At 38.5% G+C, this 21587-nt stretch overlaps 1 protein-coding gene across 1 annotated transcript in view; it reads left to right on the forward strand.

Moving 5' to 3' along the window:
• The first annotated feature begins 3072 nt into the window (after positions 1–3072).
• porb (P450 (cytochrome) oxidoreductase b) overlaps positions 3073–21587 on the forward strand; it is a 23698-nt gene continuing 5183 nt past the window's right edge. The window contains 9 exon segments of the mRNA XM_083913393.1: positions 3073–3098; positions 7534–7721; positions 14615–14663; positions 15813–15941; positions 17450–17602; positions 19544–19668; positions 20382–20471; positions 21025–21123; positions 21452–21568. Coding sequence (XP_083769519.1) covers positions 7543–7721; positions 14615–14663; positions 15813–15941; positions 17450–17602; positions 19544–19668; positions 20382–20471; positions 21025–21123; positions 21452–21568 — 941 coding nt within the window. The 5' untranslated portion in view covers positions 3073–3098; positions 7534–7542.

Consider the following 21587-nt stretch of genomic DNA (forward strand, 5'->3'; position numbering starts at 1 on the left):
TGCATATTATAATTAAAAAAAAACATGTCTACAAATGTCACATGCTCCTCTCCAAATTAAAAGCTCACATCATCCTTATGGCTGTCATCAACATTATTTGCTGTGTCATTATGATATAAAATCCTTGATGTGAATACAAAGCATGTGGCCTACAGTAGATACACGCATGTGTGTATGCGCAATGTTTTATGTCTAATCAATCACCATTAAAGGTTAAATTATCCTCCACAGTACCTCTATGTTCTCATCTTTGTAAATTAAAAAGACAAACAATGAATAAAAGGCTATAAAGCATCCTTTCACGTAACCTCTGTGAAGCCTGTGTTTTTGTGCTTCTCTTGCTTGTGCATACAAGTGTCTGAATATGTTTGTTTGCAGCCCTTTATTCTACCTTTTATATGGTTTAAATTAGGTGTGTAACTTCTGAGATTCACTGCAGGGATTTAACAAATTACACAGTATGTTACAGTTCCTTCGTCCCTGTGTTTAAATACAAAACGCAGCTTTAACTCTTATGTATTGTATTTAGAATACTTCTACATTTCTTGTTGGTTGCTACTTTACACTTAATCATTGCAGAAGGAAAAATGATCTCCTATAATCCACGACATGTATCTCAAATCTTTATTTACTATTGCTTGGGTCGCTTAATACATTTATATGTAATAAGGCTTTATTTTAATAACGTGATTTAGTATATAAAAAATTAATCTGAACAGTTAATTAAATGGAGTGAAGTAAGAAGTTCATAATTTCCCATAAAGTGTATAAAGGATATGTTACATTACTTTATTCATCAAAACAAGGAAACAAGGAAAAGGAAACACATAGAGCTAAATAAGAAGATATGTAGAGATAACAAACAAATAACTAAAATCTGAACTAAAATTAAACTAAAAATAAAAACTACAAACCCCAAAAACATGCAAATAATAAGCTCAGCAGATCCATATGGACATATTCTCTTGATTTGATTTGATATAAATGTATTTCAAACATGTGAAAAGGACAACAGAAAAAGGTCATACAGAAAATAACATTATTACACAACTACATACATACTTGATTGTTTATTTTTCTTCACATATACACTTTAATCCCACCCCTTCTCTATTATTTATTATTAGTTAGTTAACAGCTTCCTCTGTCATTTTAGTTAATTTTTTATTTCTTTATTTTATATATATATATATATATATATATATATATATATATATATATATATAAATAACTTTAACTTTACTGTATAGTATATTACAAAATACAGTTTTATCATAAATTCCTATCAAATATACAAGATTTTCTTCCATTTTTATTTAATTTAATCAAATAAAAACTTGATATATTTTAGCATCCAAAATATTAATCAATTATAACACATAATTACATAAATAACAAAATAGAATGAAAAAGGGAAATTAAGAAAGAATAAATAACAATCTAAATAAATAAACAATAAAACACAGTGTTAATCGAACCCCTTCACCCTGAGAATCATTTTCTCATATTTTATTTTGAACGACTTCTGTAGATATGGAAAGGTGCTTCATTTTAATTTCATTGATGAGTATTTGGGAACATAGTTAATCAATAAATAAAATAAAAATACACAAGTAAAGGTCAAATATTTCAAAATTGTACTACTCACACAAGTTATTTCGATTATTTTGGTGTTGATAGTCCTTTTGCTTTAAGCTTTGAATGCATGATTTTTATTATTTATAACAGTTCTTTGGAGGGGCATTGCTTCTACTTAGATGTTGAAAACAAAACTGGACGAAACAAAACTGGGTCTTACATACTTGCAAAACAATGGTAACTACTTCTAACTGTAGTGAAAAAATGACAGACATCCTTACTATTTGTACACCAGCGTTAATAGTTGTACCATCAGAAGGAAAGTGTCAGAGGATTACAGAAAACACTTTGTTTCAAATGAAACTCTCAGTATTAAAGGTTGGATATGGAGAATGAGCAGAATACCGCCATCTAGTGTCTCAAGATCGTAGTCGCAACAACAAAATATAATTAAAAGCACTCCGTTTACCAGGTTTCGTCAGACCCGGTCCAGTTGCCTACAGGAGACCGAAGCCTGTTTGAACCCATCCCCTCTGGCAAATCGCACCATATAAACATGTATTACAAAGGCGTTTGACTGCCAGGTACCGTTTACAGCTAAGTAAACATGAAAGTTAGTTTACCGATCAAGGAGAAACGCAGCCATTCGGGCGTGCATTTTAATGCCGTTGAATTCCTTTATCTCAGTCCATGGAGTGAATGCTTGGCCTATACTGACTCTAGTTTTTGCCCGTCTCCGGTCACTCAGCTGCTGGGACAAATAAGCAGCTGCAGGATTGGCAAACTCCATTTCACCCAGTGCCAGCCTACATTAGCAGCACCTAACAACAGACAACCCTGGCAACCCTCAATACCGGCCGCTATTGGCTGGTACAATGTAAACAAAACTTTATTATCAAACCTGTCAAAAAGAATTGAATATTAATTCAGACTAAATATATTTTTTATGGAGAAGCAATACTTTCATACCCCTCAAAGTGTTTTTTTTTTAAATATAGCTTTTAATGAAGATTTTACATATTCAATCTTTAAGATAATCTGAATCCTTGTTCCACCATGAGCATAGGGGCAGAACACCCAACATTTGACCTTGGCCCTGTGAACATAAACACCCTTTAAGTCGAGTTGAGTGATGAGTCTGCCTTTCATTGTGTCAAGGATACAGTATGTTGTGCAGGTTAAATTACATAACCCTGGCCCTTGGCACGCTGCACCTCCAAACTACGTGCACTAGGTTAGGTAATGCCTGCATGGACCGGTCCAAAATGGAGACACAAAATTAACAAAAAAAAAACACGCTTAATTTCAGCAGGAATTGTATATAGAAACATCTCATTAAAAGACACGCATGTGCAGCAATACTTTAATGAAACCGTGTCTGGGGGAGATTTATTTGGCTTTTTAAAGTGCAATAGTCCACCCCCGCTGCTGTGGCGGAGTTGGTTTGACCCTACGTGGCGTAAAGTTTCCTTCCGCGTTGAGCACAGTGTGAGCCCGACACACACAGAGGGGAGGCAAAGGTAAGTTCACCACCCAATTCACATCTTTAACAGGTTTAACACCGAGGTGTAGTCCGTGGCAGTCTGCGGGACATAAACACAGGCGATAATAGACTCACACAGACACCAGAAACTTAAAATACAGTGGTTTGTTCCCGGTGAAACATCAGAAGAAGTGCCGACTCCGGCGTGTTAACTTACGCAAACTGTCGCTAACTTGTGGAGCAAGAAGTCCTTTCCTTGGCATGTAACTAAATACAAACTTTATATCGATAAATATTATGATTTAGACAACAATGCTAAGTCTCTAAATACAGCTGTGTTGATTTTGCAGCATATGTTTAGAGTCACGGTCCAGGGAATAGCCAGGGCCCGTGGTCATCTGCGGCCGGTTATGTATGCTGTTTTATAAGTTTCGTTTTGTAAGAGCTGCTTTCTAAAACGGGAACCATCAGCAACACATCACTCACAACACATTAAACGGCTGTCTACATTACATGTGTGACTTTCATGAATGTCGTCGGGGAACCCGGAGAGTGGACAGTTACATAATGATTTGCTGAGCAACAGAAGAGGTTACTTGTGAAGATGAACTCTGGTGAACCGTCCATGTCTGATTTTATTGATCATTCAACCACCAAGAGTCAACTGAATACTGAAGCCTATTTCTCTCTGTGTTTGTGACAAACCAAAGTCTCACATGGTTTTGAATACATCATACAGTAGGCTCTGTACAGCATATGTGAATGTGTCATGATTATCCTGGCCTAAAAGGTTAAAGATATTATCCTGATAATCATCAAAATATACTTTTAAAATGGCATGAAAACACACTGGAATCACGTTAGCTTGCATTTACTTAAGAAACACATGTTATGAAACAAATTACATCACAGATAGGACTGCTGATAGACCGATATATCAGCCAGCCGATATTATTGGCTGATATTTGCGCTTTTTTAGGTATCAGCTGATGTGTTCGCAATTTTTTTCACGGCATCACTTACGGACAGGCGTCCAAAGACAAGCAAGCTCAGTGTTGCTGAGGACGCCTTTTTTAAGTTCAATAAATGTTCCTTTTTTTAAATTAAGACCCGTTACATTTGTTATCATCATTGTGTAACTTTTATGATGTAAATTGAGGGAGCAAAAGTAGAATCGGCTCCAAATATCGGCTCAAGAAAACCGGCAGTCCGTATCGGCCATCGTCGAAGGCTGATGAAAAAATTCAGTATCGGCCTAAAGAATCCATTTCGGTCGATCCCTAGACAGGAGACACCTCAATTAACTTGTATAACGTAATCATGTTACCCCTCCCCCCCGCGACCCCGACCCCGGGATAAGCGGTTGAAGATGAATGAATGATAGTACTTTGTCAGTGGAACAGACCTGAGGTGAAATTTAAATGTGTTGTTGTCGTAGTTAATAAATGTACAGCAATGTTAATTGTAAATGCAGCAAACACCTTCACTTTGTACTTTTATTTTTAATTTAACATCAAATGAGAAGATGAATTTTCTGTCAAATAATTTTTACTTGATTTGAACTGTTGCTTAAGTGACTGTTGATGTTACTGTTGAACTGAAAAAAAAAAAGTAAACCGCAGTCTATTTGCAGATAAAGTCACTCACAAAAATATTCACGATTATCCTGACAGTGGAAGTTCACCAAGATTAATGCCAACAATTTAAATGATACCAATACTTTAAATGTAAGAAGAGTACGTATATGAAGCTTTTCAGCCTACACCGCTTCCGTTTTGTTGCTAAATTGACTACTTTCGTTTATTTGAGGCTTGATGTGGATTGAAATTAAACATGAAAATAAAAGTTAAAATTTACTTTGAGTGTTTTTTTTAATATAGATATCATAACCATTATCGTCCCACCCCTGATAATCAGTGTCTTTTCCTCATTAAAAAGTCTCTTCTTTAATGGACATTTATTTCCTTATGTTTTCCTATTTGTTTTGCCTTTGAAGGTCATGTCACACCCATAGATTGTAGGGTAGCACCCAATAATGTAATCATTTCCTGAAAATGTAATAGAATGTGCACTAATGCTGATCAAAAATGTAACTACAGACCATCTATTGATGGGATCGCATGAGCTGCGACACCACATCCCACCAGGGGTGTAAAGTGGAGGGACAGTGGCCGGTCCCCTACTTCCTACCCTCTTGTTCCTCCGCTCTTGCTCGGACCACGACTGTCTTTGACCCCACCCAGAATTTTGATCTCGGCTAAAAACCTCTGAAGTTTCATGGCTTAATCTTGCACAGTTATCGGACCAGGGCTGTAAAGAAAGAGGAGGGGGTCACATCTATTTTCAAACCTTCATTTTGATCTCAACTACAGCCGAGGCCCCCGCCATCAAATAAAGCACAAAAGCTGCCATTGCACAAGCGAGTGCTGGGGGCAAAACAGTCGACTCAATCAGCATGAAATGTTCCTTTTTTTTAATGAGTCAATAGGGATTCTTATTGAATAAGTGTTATAACAATATCAGTTAGTCAGGTCTTATGACATTACAGATCAGGTTCAGTGCAAATTGTATTACATTCTCAGGGAAATATGACTTTGTTGTGTGCACATGGCTTACACCTCTGTGTGAAATCAACGAACAGATAGAATCAGTAATTCTTAATTGTGAATATAATTGGTACTGGTGCTGCTGTGTCATTACGTTTGCCTGTTGTTGTTCCCTGTAACTATAAACATGCATACATTGAGACACGAGAACTTGTGTTCTCAGTTAGGCTGCTAATTGACTCTGCTGGGAGATCACTGAGCATGTCGGCATGGAAACTTTATCACAGTACGCAAAATACTCTATGAGGGTTTGTAGCCATTGCCTTTTATCTCCTTGATGATCAGGCTTAACATTCATATAATGACAGCATTTATTCTCTCTTCATCGATATAAATGGACCGGAGAGGACAAAATGATCCTTCACTCTATTTTGATAAACTGTTTTTCACTGTATAAGACAACAAAGGAAACATGTTTAAATATTAATATGCTAATCTGTAGGTTCAAACTGGCAACCTGATCAGAAAGAAACAGGCTTAAATAATAATAAGAGAGCTTATTTTATTTTGGTGAACCACCCTAACTCATTATACCACCACACCAAGCTCTCTCTCAAATATAACGATTTAAGTTTCATAAAATATTCAGTCATTTATCAGTAACTGTTCAAAATCAACATGAACCACTCACACTAACATTTAGAGCCACAGCACTTATTTACAAAGACAATGTTCCTCTTTAAAGCTGGTTCGCCTGTTGCTCCTGTTATTAACTTCTTATAAAAACAATCTGTCAGCACTCAGTGGGATTCAGTAACAAGCCTGTTAACCAGTACCGACAACATTACGTTCACCTTGTTCTGCTCTGCTCTCGGTGGACAGCGTGATGACCTTACAGAGCGCCGCAGCTTCCGTAGCCGGTCCGGTACAGCAGCTGTTGATTCTAATGAACGGACTCTGCTGCTCCAGTACAAGATGATACACACTGAATTACACCTTTTATATTTCATTGCATTGTGCCAATTTGGTAAAATTTCATTTAAATATTATATTTAGGAGTTATAGGAAAGTGTTTCTGACTGTTATGTTATAACCTGCCAATAGAGCAGAAGCCACAGTGACTTCTGTACCTACTGGGTTTGGCTCACACATACCTCTGTAGGTAAAAGTGCTTTCCTTAGTGTTTCGCAACAAGTCTAGTAGAGAGCAGGCCTGTGGTTTGTTGAGCTCTGCAGACCCTTCAGCCTACAGTAATTTGAGAAATGAACCCAAACTCATTGTTTTCTCTTGAACTAAACTGTAACTTGAGAGCTGTGAACATGGTGGCCTTTTGTGCTTAATATGAGAGTAGCTGGTGTCGTTGTTGCAGGACAAAACATTCCTTATGTGTCGAAAGCAATGGGTTATGGATGTCATCATATGTAGAGCCAATTGTCCATTAATGCTTGCACAAAAGCCATCATTGTATAGTATGCGATGTAGAATACTGCCCACATATGTTAGCAATCACATTGTTCTGCAGCGTTTTTAACCAGTTTTATGCCAAAGTCCCTAGTTTTGTTAATTTTTAACGGAGACTGTAGAACTCAAACTGATACAAAAGCTTTAAATTACAGCTGGCTTAATCATCATAAGATAATGATTGTTATAAATAAATTTGGCGGGTAGTTTTAAGATGAATCTTGATTTCAGAATAGTAAAAAAAGTAACAAATGTCCACAGTCAAAACAAGAGTCTTCACGCTGCTTTTTTGGTCGCATCAACAGTCCAATGGGATGTATTATACAATCATATGAGCTTGAAGTGGCAAACAATATAAGAAATTTTACTAATTATGTAATAAATAGATCATATGATTCTTTCACATTATTCAAGTGTTGCATCATGGTGGACTTGTCTTACACTGTTCTTTCTGTCCAAATGTAGAGTGTCAACATGACGGACATGGACGCTGAGACCACCACCCACACCGAGCCCACGGGGGATGAAGAGGAGCCTCTTTTCAGCAACCTGGACCTCTTCCTCTTCTCACTGATTATCGGCCTTGTCATTTATTGGTTCATGTCCCGTAAGAAGCCGGAGCCCATCCCCGAATTCAAAAAGCTTGACACACCGTGAGTAACCTTTACAGTATACCTTAGATGTAGTCATTTAAAAAGCATCACACGCTTCCAATTCAGATCTGACTACATATTTAGGAGAAAAGAACATGGATGATGCAAAGTAAAGCAACAAGCTGAAACCCTTAAGCTGCCAAATGTAAGGAGAAGAGTATGTATTACACATTGTGTATCTGTTCTCACATGTTGTAGTTTACATAAAAGCTTTACCATACTGTATGCTGATCAGGAATTTCACATTCTTCTGCCGCTGGAAGGAGTATTTTTATTGATCACTGAAGGGAGCATGTTGGTTTTTGTAAGAGGCTGCTGCTGCTTCTATAGCTGTGCTTGTTTTGGGCTGTTCAGTATACAGAAAAATGATGACCAAATGAAAAACCAAACAAAAAAATAAACATTATCCTTCACTTCAACTGTTAGGTGTGTGTGTGTGTGAGACTGCAAGGCTTTAGGCTCGTAAATATTCCACTTGTAGTGACCTTTGCGTCCTCTCTACTGTGACAGCCCAGTACTTAACTTATATGATCCTCTCTCTTTCTTTCTTTCTTTCTTGCTCTTGTTCTTTCTTTCTTGCCTGTAGGCCTCTGATTATATTTGATGGTTATTTGTCATACAAATAATTGTGATGGCCGATTACATTTTCTTTTAATTTAATGCCACTCAGTGGTTCTGTTGTGTTAGGCTTTGCAACTAGACCTAAATTCATGTTATTCATTTCAGTGACTACTCGTTGGATTTAAACAATTGTTGGCGAAGAAGTGCCAGAGGATGTGGAAAAACCATAGACTGTATAAAATATGGACTTAGCCTCTACGTCGAGGTCATTTCTCTCTACTTGAATCATACTCTCCTATGGGAGTCACTATCTTGTCAGACTTTGACTCCGCCTCATTTTTTTCTTACCAAAAAAGGGTGTGTATGTGGCATAGGGGGATTGAGATATGTATACCTCTGAGGCAAAGTGAGGGCTAGCGGCTAGCTTTCACTCAAGGAAAAACTATACTTCAATCTCCAATTGAGAAAAAAAAAAAAGTTTTTTGTTCCAGGCTGAATAACAGAGCCAAGCAACTTGGTGTAGAGAGAAAAGAGGAGGGGATCCAGAAGAGAACTCTGAGCTACCCCAGTAGGAAGGCTACAAGGTTAAGACACAGTTTCTCTCCGACTCACCCTGAAAGTTTGGCCCTTGAGGTACAGTAGTATGTGAACAGGTAGAGTACAGAGCCTGAGTGGCCCGGTGCACACCCGGGACTGTTTCTGTTTGTTTTTTTTCTGACAGAATCCATGCTTCTCTTATAACTATGTAAATGCTCTCATTTGAGAAGTTGGATGAAACTCCAGCATATCTTTCCCCAGAGCTGTCAAACACACTTCTGCAGCTGCAGGAGAGACTCTCTGCTGTAAAACTTATTATCAGCACCTTTTCTGTCATCATCTTCTTTAGGAAAGCAATAAAAACTATCTCATATGAGCTGAAACAGGACCTGCTCAACAAAAGTAAGATCTAAATCTAGCCAAACTCTCCCTTCTTTCCATGTTCTTTAATGACATTGGGTCCTTGTGCTCCGGCAGACACTTTATTTGCCTCAACCCAGCTGATGGAAACACACCTAATTAACTTTCTATTTATTCTTGCCACTCTTGTAAAACTTGCTTTTAAATTCCCTTGGTTGTGTAATCTAACTATAATGCAAAAATATCGCTGTCCGCTCAAATAGCCAGTTTATCACCAATCAGTGGAGTTATGGAGGCTCTTCTTCCATAGGCCACTTTTAAGTTCCTCCCCACCCACAGCACAATTTCTTTGGTCACCAGAGTAAAGCCTCAGGCCAACGGCAGCCTCACTCACCGTGTTGCTGAAGTTGTGCGCGGTTATGTGAATGGAGACGGTGTTGGAAGCCGAGTGGGGGGAGATCCTGACCATTTGTGTGAAAACAGGAGGTTGGCTGTAGAGCACGTTCTGCTTTGCGAAGAGTTTGCATCTGTGGAGGGCGGGAATACAGGAAGGGAACATAGCTGGTCTCCCCTCCCCTTAAAGGGAGCAGTGATTACCTAACTGTTATGAAGGGGGCGTAGTCTTCCATGTCTTTCCTGTGCTTTTGTTTTTGGCCCTGAACCCATTTTGAAAGTTCCCTGGAGAGCAAACGAGGAGGGCGAGCCAAGCTGCTTTTGTGAGTCCTCTCCAAAGGTGGAAAGTTGAGGCAAAAGACAAGCAACCCTTTCTTTGCCTTGAGTTACTTTTTTTTCATTCTTCTTCCTCAGTCTCCTGTTTTTCTTTTTTGTGTGTGTGTGTGTGTGTGTGTGGGCTGAGCTGCTCTGCCATTGGAGAAAGGCCATGTCACAAATGGAATCCTTTTATGATAAATGAGGTTGCCATAGCAATGACATTCCCCTCTCCTCCAGTGAGATGGGGGCGGGGGATACTTCAGAAAGAAAAAACTACCATTCACAGCTCCTTTCCCCCCTCCTTCAATGGTCCTCCGAGGAGTTGCTCTGATAACCAGCCAAACGCTCAGAATGGATCTTGTAGACTTTTCCGTTTCCAACACCTTTCAGACCGGAGAGGAAAAGGGGCGGGGATGAGGAGGAAGGCATTCTCAGCCCGAGAGTGTTTCAGTGTGTGTGTTTGTGTGAGTCAAAAGTGTGGGTCTGCAGCTCCGCTACATTTTATGGGAAAGTCAGTTTCCCACCATTGTGTCCTCGGCGGTTGCCAGACACTGACAGGGCTTGTAGGCTGTGCGTGTGTGTGTGGAGTTTTGTGTGTGTGTATGTGTGTATGTGGAGAACAGACGCTGCTGGTTTCAGAGAGCAGCGCAGGGAGAGGCAGAGTTCAGATCGTGTTGGAGCCTCTGAGGTGAAGGCAGGCGGCTCTTCCAAACCTGCGAGTGTCCAGCTGCCTTTCTGGACTGGTTTTATTTTTCCATCCTGTGTTTGTGGAGTGTTGACGTCCTGCTTTTGATTTTGAGTGTGGTGCTTCCCGGTGTGGCCTAGCCAGTGGTGCTAGTGGCAGTGGCGAGCTACGGGGCTGCATGCCATGGGCTGTGTCTTCTCCCTGCCAGAGGACAGGAGAGATGCTGCTGAGAGGTCAGTCAAGTGTTTGATTTACCGCTCCTTCTGAGACACTATGAGAAGATTTTTTTTTTAAACCATACTTGCTTCAAATTGTGGTAAAGGTTTTCCAGCAGCTAGTGTTTAATCTTGCCGTTCAGTTTGATAGCACAGATGACGTGAGCGTTAAAGTGTTGGAATGATACCTTTTGTAAGGGTTGAATAACTAATAGCTCTACACACACCGTAATCGCTTGTTTCTAGTACAGACTGTATGGTTTTTGACACCACTATCTTGAGAATGTGCCCATTCGGTTATGTAAGAGATGGGTCATAAAATCGGTTTGACTACAACACAATTTTGTTTTTCACAAGATTCTCAAACACTGTTAAGTCACTTACCATGTTAGTGTCGCTGTGTTGCACATTTCCAGCCCCTTTTTAAAAAATATTTTTTTTTTAGATTTGATTGCAAATGAAAAACATGTCGCTGACTGTAGCATCATGTTTGAATGTTGCCGATTAAGACTGAACTGATTGACTGTGCTTGTTTAAAACGGTTTAGTTCCTGGATGGATGGAAAGTTAATTTGTTGAGCTCCGAACTATTTGGACAAATACTGTAAATTGTTCAGACAAAGACTAAACAGATGCAAGAGTTGAAAAGGTTTTCAAGACTATGAGGCCATTTGCAAGTCATCGGTCAAACTGGCAGTTTTTAGCAGAGTACTTTATTCCTGTTTTTTAAGAATGCTAACATTAAAAACAGTCGATGTACAAACACAACTTCATCCGCTTCAAATAATGATGCTCAATTTCAGGCTGCAACTAAAACGTAATGATGATGTCGTCAGCAGTGATTTTTTTCCCTTTTTTGTTTTTGTCCAAAGGTTGTTTGTTTTCCAGTATATTATCCCCATTAAGACTCTGTACTCTACCAAGGGTAAAAGACGATTGTAAAACTAAATAACCAAACTATATATCGATTGGAAATGATAAAATAAATAATTTCTTCCTGGGTAAATAATGGTTAATAATCAAATGTCTCTCGGAATCTCATTAAATATTTGTATTTAGAGTTACACAGATGGGAAATTAGTCAAGAGGGATATATTTTGCACTTGCTATGCTTAATTTACCACATGTTGAAGATACTGTGCATTTGACACAGTATTCAGACACTAGAGATTTTAAACTCTCGTCACTTGGCTATTTTCTAATGATGCTCAGAAACGGCTGATAACCGTTCAGATGGATCCTGCTAAAGCCCTCAGGAATGCTTCAACTTGGGGGGAAAGGCTCGTTTTAATTTTCAATCAGGAATTTACACTTTGCTACTTTGCAGTGCGTATTAACCACGGGGGCCTATTTTTATGGCATGTTGGGCATTAATCCCACATGCCTGCACTCTGCGGATGTGGTCCTTAGGTGGTAAAACATTTGACTAAATGTGTGTTAGAGGTTAAAATGGCAAATTAATATGTTGCTGCAATTTCTGGTAGTTTGTATGGCTGTCCTACAGCCTTGTTGTGTTTGATTGTGTAAAAACTGAAAACGTATTCATCAAACACACGGTCTCTGCTTGTAGTTGTGTGTTTTATCCCCTTTTCAGTGCAGACAGATATGCAGCTGTCCACTTGGACCTTTAATGAATGAAGTGGCGGTGCCTTTTATTTGGCGCTAATAGATTTTGCTTCCTGTGTCCTTTTCTTGGCGCGTGTTGTTTTGATCTGTCCCCATAATTAATTACTCCCAGGATGAATCTGAATCAAGGTTTTTGAATTAATCTTTGGGATAGCCTGTACTAAAACCACTTTACACTTCAGTGTTTCCCCTACCATTATATTAGGGGGGCGCTACAACCCCCCGCCCCCTTGAACGTCAAGTAAATTTTATGTAATTGTATTTTCTGAATAGCGTCAGATCTCAACAGGAGTCATTTAAGGATCCCTTTCCTATAGAACAACTCTATACCTTGTGCTTTTAGTAAACAAACTAAACAGACTTTAGTTATTCATCTTATTTACACGACAGCATGTCAATTCTGTCTCTACATGGTCGCATGTTTCCAATTCTCAGAAAACTCTAACAGCGTTGGAGATTCACTTCACTTCAAAGTTGTTTGTTAAATTGTTTGGGTAGAGGCTCCACTCCTAACGAGAAAAACGAAACTGAAACTTAACAGATCTTTTATTATTTAGTTTGAGAAGATGATTCACTCCTAAAAAAACAACTAAAACGGAGTTAAACAAACTGAAATTCTTTCTTTATTTTGTTGTGCTTGAAACCATGATTTTTGATTTCACTTTGGACTGTTTCTGTTGGGGAACATTATTTGGACCTTTTGGACAATTATTTAAAAGACATTTTCTGGTGCTGAGTGCAGCTCATTGTGTAATACACTGATTTAAACTGACTTGCATTGAGGCTCTGATTATTGCTTGTATAATTAATCCTTCTGTCTGGTGATTTTTAACCCTGATTCATTTATCCATGTGGGGATTGACCTTTCAATACGAACCTAACCATTAAATTGTCTGATTAAACACCAACTGGCACACTAAGAAAAGAACGTTAAGGCGATCTGCTTCAGTGTGTCGGAAACACGATCAAACCATGATTCTTTTAAGTTTTTTGTCATTGGGCTACACATTTATATTAGATCAATAACTTGCTATTATGAGAATATTCTTTGGCAAATTATTATATATCACGATATGGTGAATTAATAAATCCCATGAAATAATCAATGTCATGCTTTAATCAAATGTTATGCAGTATCTCAAACAAAACGCTTCACATGCGAAAAAGAATGATTCAATGATTTTTTTATTAGCCTAGAATCATTAATTTGGCATTATGGCCATGACACTACAGTTCTCTAATAGTCAATGAGTGATAATGTTGACTTATCAACCAGGTCTGTTTCCCTGTTGGCCTTTTACCCAGAGGATTATTACGTAGTTTAGCTTGTCTAAACTGTGTTTACCTTCATTATCAAAGTATTACCTGTTCCTGTCTCATGAGTCATTACCCTCTCACCTTTTTGCCTTCTTAACAAAGCTTAATAACTTGTAAATGTTGGAGTACAAAAATCATTAACCTCATAAAACAAGTTGAGTAATGGTGTCGTGAGCACAGTATGAACTCTCCTGTTTGTGTGTTTTGTAATCCGGCCACACGAACATGTTGGTGCCTGTGGCTGTGACAAAATTACATTATTGCAGGTAGTGGGGTGAGAGCCCTGTGGAGGCAATCCCAACCCACTTTATTCAGTATTTCAAGTGGAGCCCCTCTAATGTACCAAGTTTTCGCTACTTTCTATTTTCCATCCGTAATCCTTGGGCAGGTAGATGGAATATAAGACATTACATCACAGGAAGATTGTCCATTAAAGGAGTACAAAATACACAGACAATGGTCATTTAATACACAGAACAACACTAGATAGCAGCTAAATGTACATTTTTAATGTCTTCTAATGCTGTTTAAGGTTTGTTTGCACCAGTTATGTTTGAAGAGATATCAGAAAGACCTGTTTTTCCTCTGATTATCAGGTTAGCTCATTAAGTTACATTTTTCACTATGTACACAACAATTTCATTAGGCACATGAATTATAAAGCGCACTTCTGCCACTCTAATGTGGACGCTATTGATTTTACTGTCACGGTTGTAATGAACTAATTTATGAGGAAAGAAGATACATTTTTATTTCAATTAACTGGTCATTTGTAAGTAGTTAGTTTTAATCATAGTATCATGGTTCAGGATGACAGTTTGTCTTTTATTCAGGCTTTAAATTGCACAACAACAAGTCAAACCTGTTTCTCTTCTTCTTCAGAGCGCCAACTACAAGAGAGACCAGTTTCATCGAGAAAATGAAGAAAACGGTGAGTGATGTCACTACTTCATTTAAAAACAAAAGCATGCACATCCACATGATAAATACTGTACATGTAAAAGACTAGATAATGGCTCCTGTGAACATATATAATTATTTGGATGAGGAAGAGCTTCCTGCTTGAAACGTCACTAACTTGAAGGTAATTAAATAAATGTATGTTCATGGGAGCATTATCTAGTTTGCAGATCCCTAAATCCTTCCCATCACTTCTGCTTCAGTTGTTCTGTCAACTGTCTCATGTTTCCAACATGTGCAGTATATATTCTCCAGGAACCCTTTAGTTGCCGTTGTTCCAATACATTACTCAGGGTTTATTGTCATTTGGACTTGCAGATGTACAACCAGGGTATAACATTTGCGCCATCAAAATATGCATGTGGCTGGAGTTTCTTCACAAACACAATGGTAATCTTTTGAGTGGCTAGTAAAAGTTGAACATTCACTTGCCATCTGGCCTGTGGACAAAAAAAGGTAAATGCGTTTAACACCTTCTGTGACGTGAAGGACGGAACAAAGTGGATTGTAGCGTTTTAGTAAATTTAGTTTTCTTCCTCTTTTGCTCAGTGGATGAAGAATATGACAATAATGGCCTCTCCTGCTAATGTGATTTGTACTGAAAGCAGTTGTAGATTCAGAAACACTCATGTGGTTTCGCAGCAAATAGTTCAGATACCATGTTGGTGGCAGAAAAAGAACTTGGGTCCAGAGTGACATTTTATTTTGTCTCTGTTTTTCTTTGTTATGAATTATCATGGCAACACAGTCGGCAGGGATAGAGTATTTCATGATTCTCACAAATACTTGTACAGATGGAGCTGTTTGTTTATGTGTGTTGGAGAATGTGTGGTCGTTTTGTCTTCATGTGTATTTCCTTTGATGTGAAGTTATTTAGTCCTTTTTCTTTTTTACATTATGTAGTTTAGGTTATACTGTTTATTATGCAGACGTACTCCATAGAGCCTTTCAGGATTTGTGAGAATATGCATGCTGAAAATATTTTACACAAGTTGCAAAACGTATCCGACATCTGTTTTACTTGTACATGGTCTGGTCTGTGTTTCATAAAATGGCAAACATGAGGGAGAAAGTGTTTGTATGCCCCAATTTAAATGCTTTTCTGTACGTTTCTAACCAGGGCAAGAACATCGTTGTGTTCTACGGCTCGCAGACGGGCACAGGAGAAGAATTTGCCAACAGACTGTCCAAAGACGCTCAGCGCTACGGAATGAAGGGAATGTCTGCCGATCCAGAGGAGTATGAAATGGTAATTTGCACCAAGGGAATAGTGTACAAACCACACAACTTAACGAGGTCCTCTTCATTATTTTGTAATTACTTATTAAAGCTGCCAGTTAATTATGTGTGATGGTGTCATCGAAAAAGTATCACTTCAGTGCTGAAGACTGAACAAGTACGTGTGTTACAATAACAAGGCAATCCATTACCTCCTCAGAGGTTAGAATCTGATTCTCCAAAAATAAGACTTTAGACATTTTGATGATGATGATATAAGTAGGGTTTGTACGGGTCATTTAAAATATGTGAATTTTAACGTTGTGTTTTCAAGATTTGAGAAGTGCCTGAATTTTGGATAAAGAACTTGAAAGTGCTTGAAGTTGTATCCGCAATTCTTTTACAATAAAAAGCTATAGAATATCAACGCAATTCAATTTCTTATTCTTCTGGTATTATGAAGCACAATTTTTGTTGTTTAAATCATAATACCATCTCTTTTAACCGTATTTTCATGATAATTGTGATAATTTTCAATATATATGCGTTTGTAGAAATACAGATTTTACCACAGCTGTAAGGTTCTGGAAAAACTTGAAAATGGACCGCGAAAGTGCTTGAAAAGAGCTTGAATTTGACCTTGGAAAAGGTGTACAAAAGCTGTATAATACACATCCTATTGCAGATTCTGAGTAGAGATTCTCTGACACCATCCAAATCCACGTGTAAATCAACCGCCCCCACCCAAATAACTAATTTTCTTCACTTTAGAGACCAGCACCCACATGGACATTTCACCACTTTTACCAGTATTGTATATTATGAGTGTTTTCTGCTCTGCGGTGCAACAGACGTCCACTTTGTGGCGCCCTGTGTGTGATAGTGCCACTAAAGAAAGCCAGACTCACTATATCTGCAACATATGCAGAACGAAACTCTAACTTTCTGAAATAATCACTGAAAGCTGCTGTTCTTGGTGCGTAAATACGCACACATCATCCTTCTTAACGGGGACACCGACACACATGCCTTACAAAATTAGATCAGCTGTGGAAAGCTCCTCTGCTACATTTACAGAATGTAATTAATATTTTCCTTAATGTGTTATTTCACAAAGCCGTAATCCATCCCCTGTTAATCAGAATGTTATTATTTATGAACTGGATTGATGGATAAATCACAGTGCCTGGGGACATTAGTAGTTGCGTATTAGCTCTTCTAATTATAGGTTCACTGTGCTGAAATGAAACCTGTCCAAGCATGCAAGTCCATAAAGACCAATAACAGCACACACTTAAATCATAATGCATTTGTTATTTCAGTCACAACGATACAAAGTGTAAGACCTCAGGCTTTATCCAGGAAGGTGTCTCAACACTGCTGTGAGGACTGGCAAAAGCATACATAATATTCTTGATATGTTGGTCATGGTTCATAACTTGCAAGTTTGCTCACAGGGCAGAGCCTGAAGACACAATTGCTTAAAATGATTAATACTTCAATGCTCACTGTCTCTATTTGTGATTCCTCATGTTCCAGGGGGAGCTGGCCCGTCTGTCTCAGATTAAAAACTCCCTCGCCATATTTTGCATGGCCACCTATGGTGAAGGAGACCCAACAGATAACGCCCAGGACTTCTATGACTGGCTGCAGGAAAATGATGATGAAGACCTCTCTGGACTAAACTACACCGTGAGTCTTCTATGCTCAAATTGTGTATATATAAAATATTTCAAATTCTTACAATTGTCTAATTTGTCATGAAATCTACTTGTATAGGAGCTATGTTTGGCCCTGTGGTGCATAAACAGTTTGGCATAAGGGTTGCCCAATAAAACAGCACAACGAAGCACAAAGGGGGCAATAACCTGCATACTGAGCATGATGTCACTAACCCTACAAGCATTGTGGTACACTCTCTGTTATCATGGCAGATTTGCAGGCCGGAGTCAAACCCAGGCCGCTCCGTTAAGGACTTTTAGCCTCTGTAAATGGGGCGCCTGCCCTAACCACCGAGCCTCCGGGTGCCCCACACTCTCTGTCCTCTGTGTGTATGTTGTTTTGTCGCATGTAGGGCTTCAGTTAATGATTATTTAAATGATCAATTAATCTGTTATTTTCTCTTCAGAAAACAGACAAAAAGGCCCGTCATAATATCTTGGAGCCCAACAGGATGTCATCAAACAAAAAACAAACTAGTATTACATTGATACAGGGTTCATACAGGTGCTGTAAATCCTTAAACACTTGAGTTTTAGTTGGGTGTGTTGGATTTTGAATAAAGTCCCTCAAATGTTATGCAATATGGTATGGCATATATGACATAACACAGGAAAAAGAAGATTTCCATATTTTAGAGACTGAAAACAGCCTTTTCTGATATTTTTGCGTGGAAATGACTTGACAACAGAATATCAAAATAATTGGTGATTATGTTTCTGTCGATCTGTTAGTTGAGTTAGATTTCCTTTCATTTGTCACCCTTCTGTAGAAAGCTTTCTTAAAACATCACATTAGTTCTTTTTAGGACAATAACATCAAACTTAATGTGATGAACATGTGCAATAACAAGTATACTGAGTATTGTACTGTATAAACATATGTAGTCTCGTCTACCACAGCTTGAAAAGTGTTTGGAAAGTGTGACTTTGGAAAAGGTGTGGGAACCCTGTTGACAGTAATTTAAAAAATGAAGAAAAGATATTGGTTCTCATAATTTAGAAAATTACTGCACCTCTAGTCTCCGGCTCTACGGGCTCATCGTGTTCACTGATGTTAAAATCATGTGGGCTTATTTGATATAATAAACATGATATAAAATATGAGTCACCACATTTGTCAGCGTGCACACTTCCTGTATAGCTTCTGTTTTGTTCTCTATCAAACCCCTGCACTATAATGATGGATTTTGCACGTCTCCTGTCATGAACATAAAGCTTCTGGGTTAACTTACATAACAATTAGAAATTTGTTCACGATTGTTGCTTCACAACCTGTTTATTTTGTGAGTTATGCTATGTCAGTTAGCCTTGCCAGTCTGTCTTGCTGACGTACAGCACACAGGCTTCCCAAGCATGAGCTGCACCAGCCTTTGTGTGCGCCGTGAAAGAAAGGGCTTTGTGTGTTGTGTTGTCTGGTCTGTCGCGTGTGCGGAGCCCCTGGCCTCATTTGAGTAAAGAACTTGATTGTGGGAAATCTAGTTCAGTTCTTGGGCTCAGTGAGTGCTGCGTGATATGGCCAAACTTTTCTCTACCAACACAGGAAATTTCATATCTCTATGACCATATATATATACACACAAATAGTGTGATGTAAAAACAAATCCAACCTTCAAATGATATTCACTCTGAGAAATTTGAGTTATGTTCTTTTTTTTTTTCAATTCAGATTTCATCATCATGCGATACTATTTAAAGAGGATAAATTATCATATTTAATTATTATAATCCCATGCTCCTGTTTTACATCTTATCCTGGTCTGGATTAGAGTGACTCCATACGTTACAGTCACTGAGAGATTTTCCAGGGTTTCTTGTAAGACATTATTCAGTATGGCATGTTGTTGTTTTTTCTGTATTATAGTAGAATACATTGCAATACTGATGGTCTCTCTCTGCCCTGTTCTGTCTCCAGGTATTTGCTTTGGGCAACAAGACATATGAACACTACAATGCAATGGGAAAATACGTTGACAAAAGGCTGGAAGAACTCGGGGCCAAGCGCATCTTTGACCTTGGTTTAGGAGATGATGATGGCAAGTAAGTGACCCGAGGGCTGTTTCCCAAAACCTTGACAGCAGACCAGGCTAACAGCCGAGCTGGATTAGTCCTGGAGTCTTATCTCTTCAGTCAGCAGTCACTTGGACAGGAAACCAATGTGATTTTGTGTTGTGCTTTTGACCTTTTATTTGCTGGGATCACTTGTCTGCTGGGAACTTAGGAGAGACAGAAATAACTGATTTAATACATTACAGTTATCCTTACAGTATGCATAAAAGTATACCAGGTGTATGTTTTTGTGTCTCTGTCCGCAGCTAATCTCTCATAGTACTGGGCCTGGCAGTCTAATATTTTTGTGCACATGGAGGACTGTATGCTCAAGGACCTCTAGTGGTTGCAGTGCTACACAATTTGAGGAAAAAAAATAGCCAGTTCATTGACCGTTTTTATAAAGTCATTGACTGCTGACTATTGTCGCTTAACCATCTGCTAAGGGGCCGCAAATGCAACTGCAGTCGCAAAAGGTATTTCCAGCAATCGGGGAAGCTAAAACCGGTTTGATCTCATCTTGGAAAGTGGGAATTTGACTTTCACTCAAGAGACCAGAAGGCGAAGATCTGCACTCTGAGTGCACTTCAGTCTTATATTTGTAAAATGTACATGTTTCTGATTTTAAATAAGAAGACTAATTTGTTGAACGAGAGTGAATTCAGACGTCTTTCTCAGCTGACTGACCTCGTTTTGTCTTGCAGTCTGGAAGAGGACTTTGTTTCATGGAGAGAGCAGTTCTGGCCGGCCGTCTGCGAGCACTTTGGAGTTGAAGCCCTAGGAGATGAATCAAGGTTAATTTACCTCTTTTATTCATCATTTAAAGTTTTTACTTCTTTTCCAGCATTCTCACTTTTCAGAATCAGAAATGCAAGCTCTTTACTGCCTTAACTCTGGGAACATTAAACAGATGACAGGGGAAAGCTTGCAATCACATTTACAATAGCTTACAGGTTAAGTAATATATTGTCTTCTTTAGATGAAAGGCTGTGTTTCCTTAAGTAGAGTTTCCACACAGACTCCTCCAGGTTCAACAAGTTACTCCACCAAAAATCCTCTGGTTTGTTCCTTCTTTTGAAACGTCTGCATCAAGACGTGTAATCTAATGATAAATCAGGACATATCTGAATTATGATAAATAGAATAAACCACACCCATCTGTTTGTGAAATAAACAAATGCTTAAAATATTTTTTAGTAATAAAGTCTTATTTGATCTAAGTCAGAATGCATCATCCTTACGTCATCTTTACATATATACAAATTTTTTATTACATATTAAACTGATTTCACTATGCATGTACGTATATATGCAGTCAGGCTAACTTGAGGTTATTGTCCCTCACAGCATACGGCAGTACGAGCTGAAGGAGCACACTGACATCAACATGAACAAAGTGTACTCAGGAGAGATTGGCCGCCTGAAGAGTTTTGAGGTCCAAAAGCCGTAAGTACTAGAGGGCAGACGCTGCTCTCTAGCAGGGCTCATTAAAGTGCTGTCTGCTCAGTCATTGCATCACATTTCACCCACATTTCCAACAAGCTGCAAAGTTTGCCAAAGGTCACTCTCTGCAAATGAAGCTTTCTGCCCCCTAGTGGACATTGGAGGCACGTTCCTGCAGCCTTTTTAAAATCAAACATGAATATTTCATTTATTTGTAGAGCGATAGATCTTTTGTAAATTGTTTTTTATTCAAATAAGATTTTACTTCGCTTTTGTGGCTATGCTCGACCCTTTGTAATTGCATTTTTACGTGTTGCTCTTTTATTTATAGGCCCTTTGATTCCAAAAACCCTTACCTGGCTCCAGTCACTGTCAACCGCAGACTCAACAAAGCTGGTGATAGACATCTTATGCACCTGGAACTAGACATAACAGGCTCCAAGATCAGGTGAGACTGAAAAAATATA

The sequence above is a fragment of the Echiichthys vipera genome, assembly GCF_963691815.1.
Source record: "Echiichthys vipera genome assembly, chromosome: 5".
NCBI lineage: Eukaryota > Metazoa > Chordata > Actinopteri > Perciformes > Trachinidae > Echiichthys > Echiichthys vipera.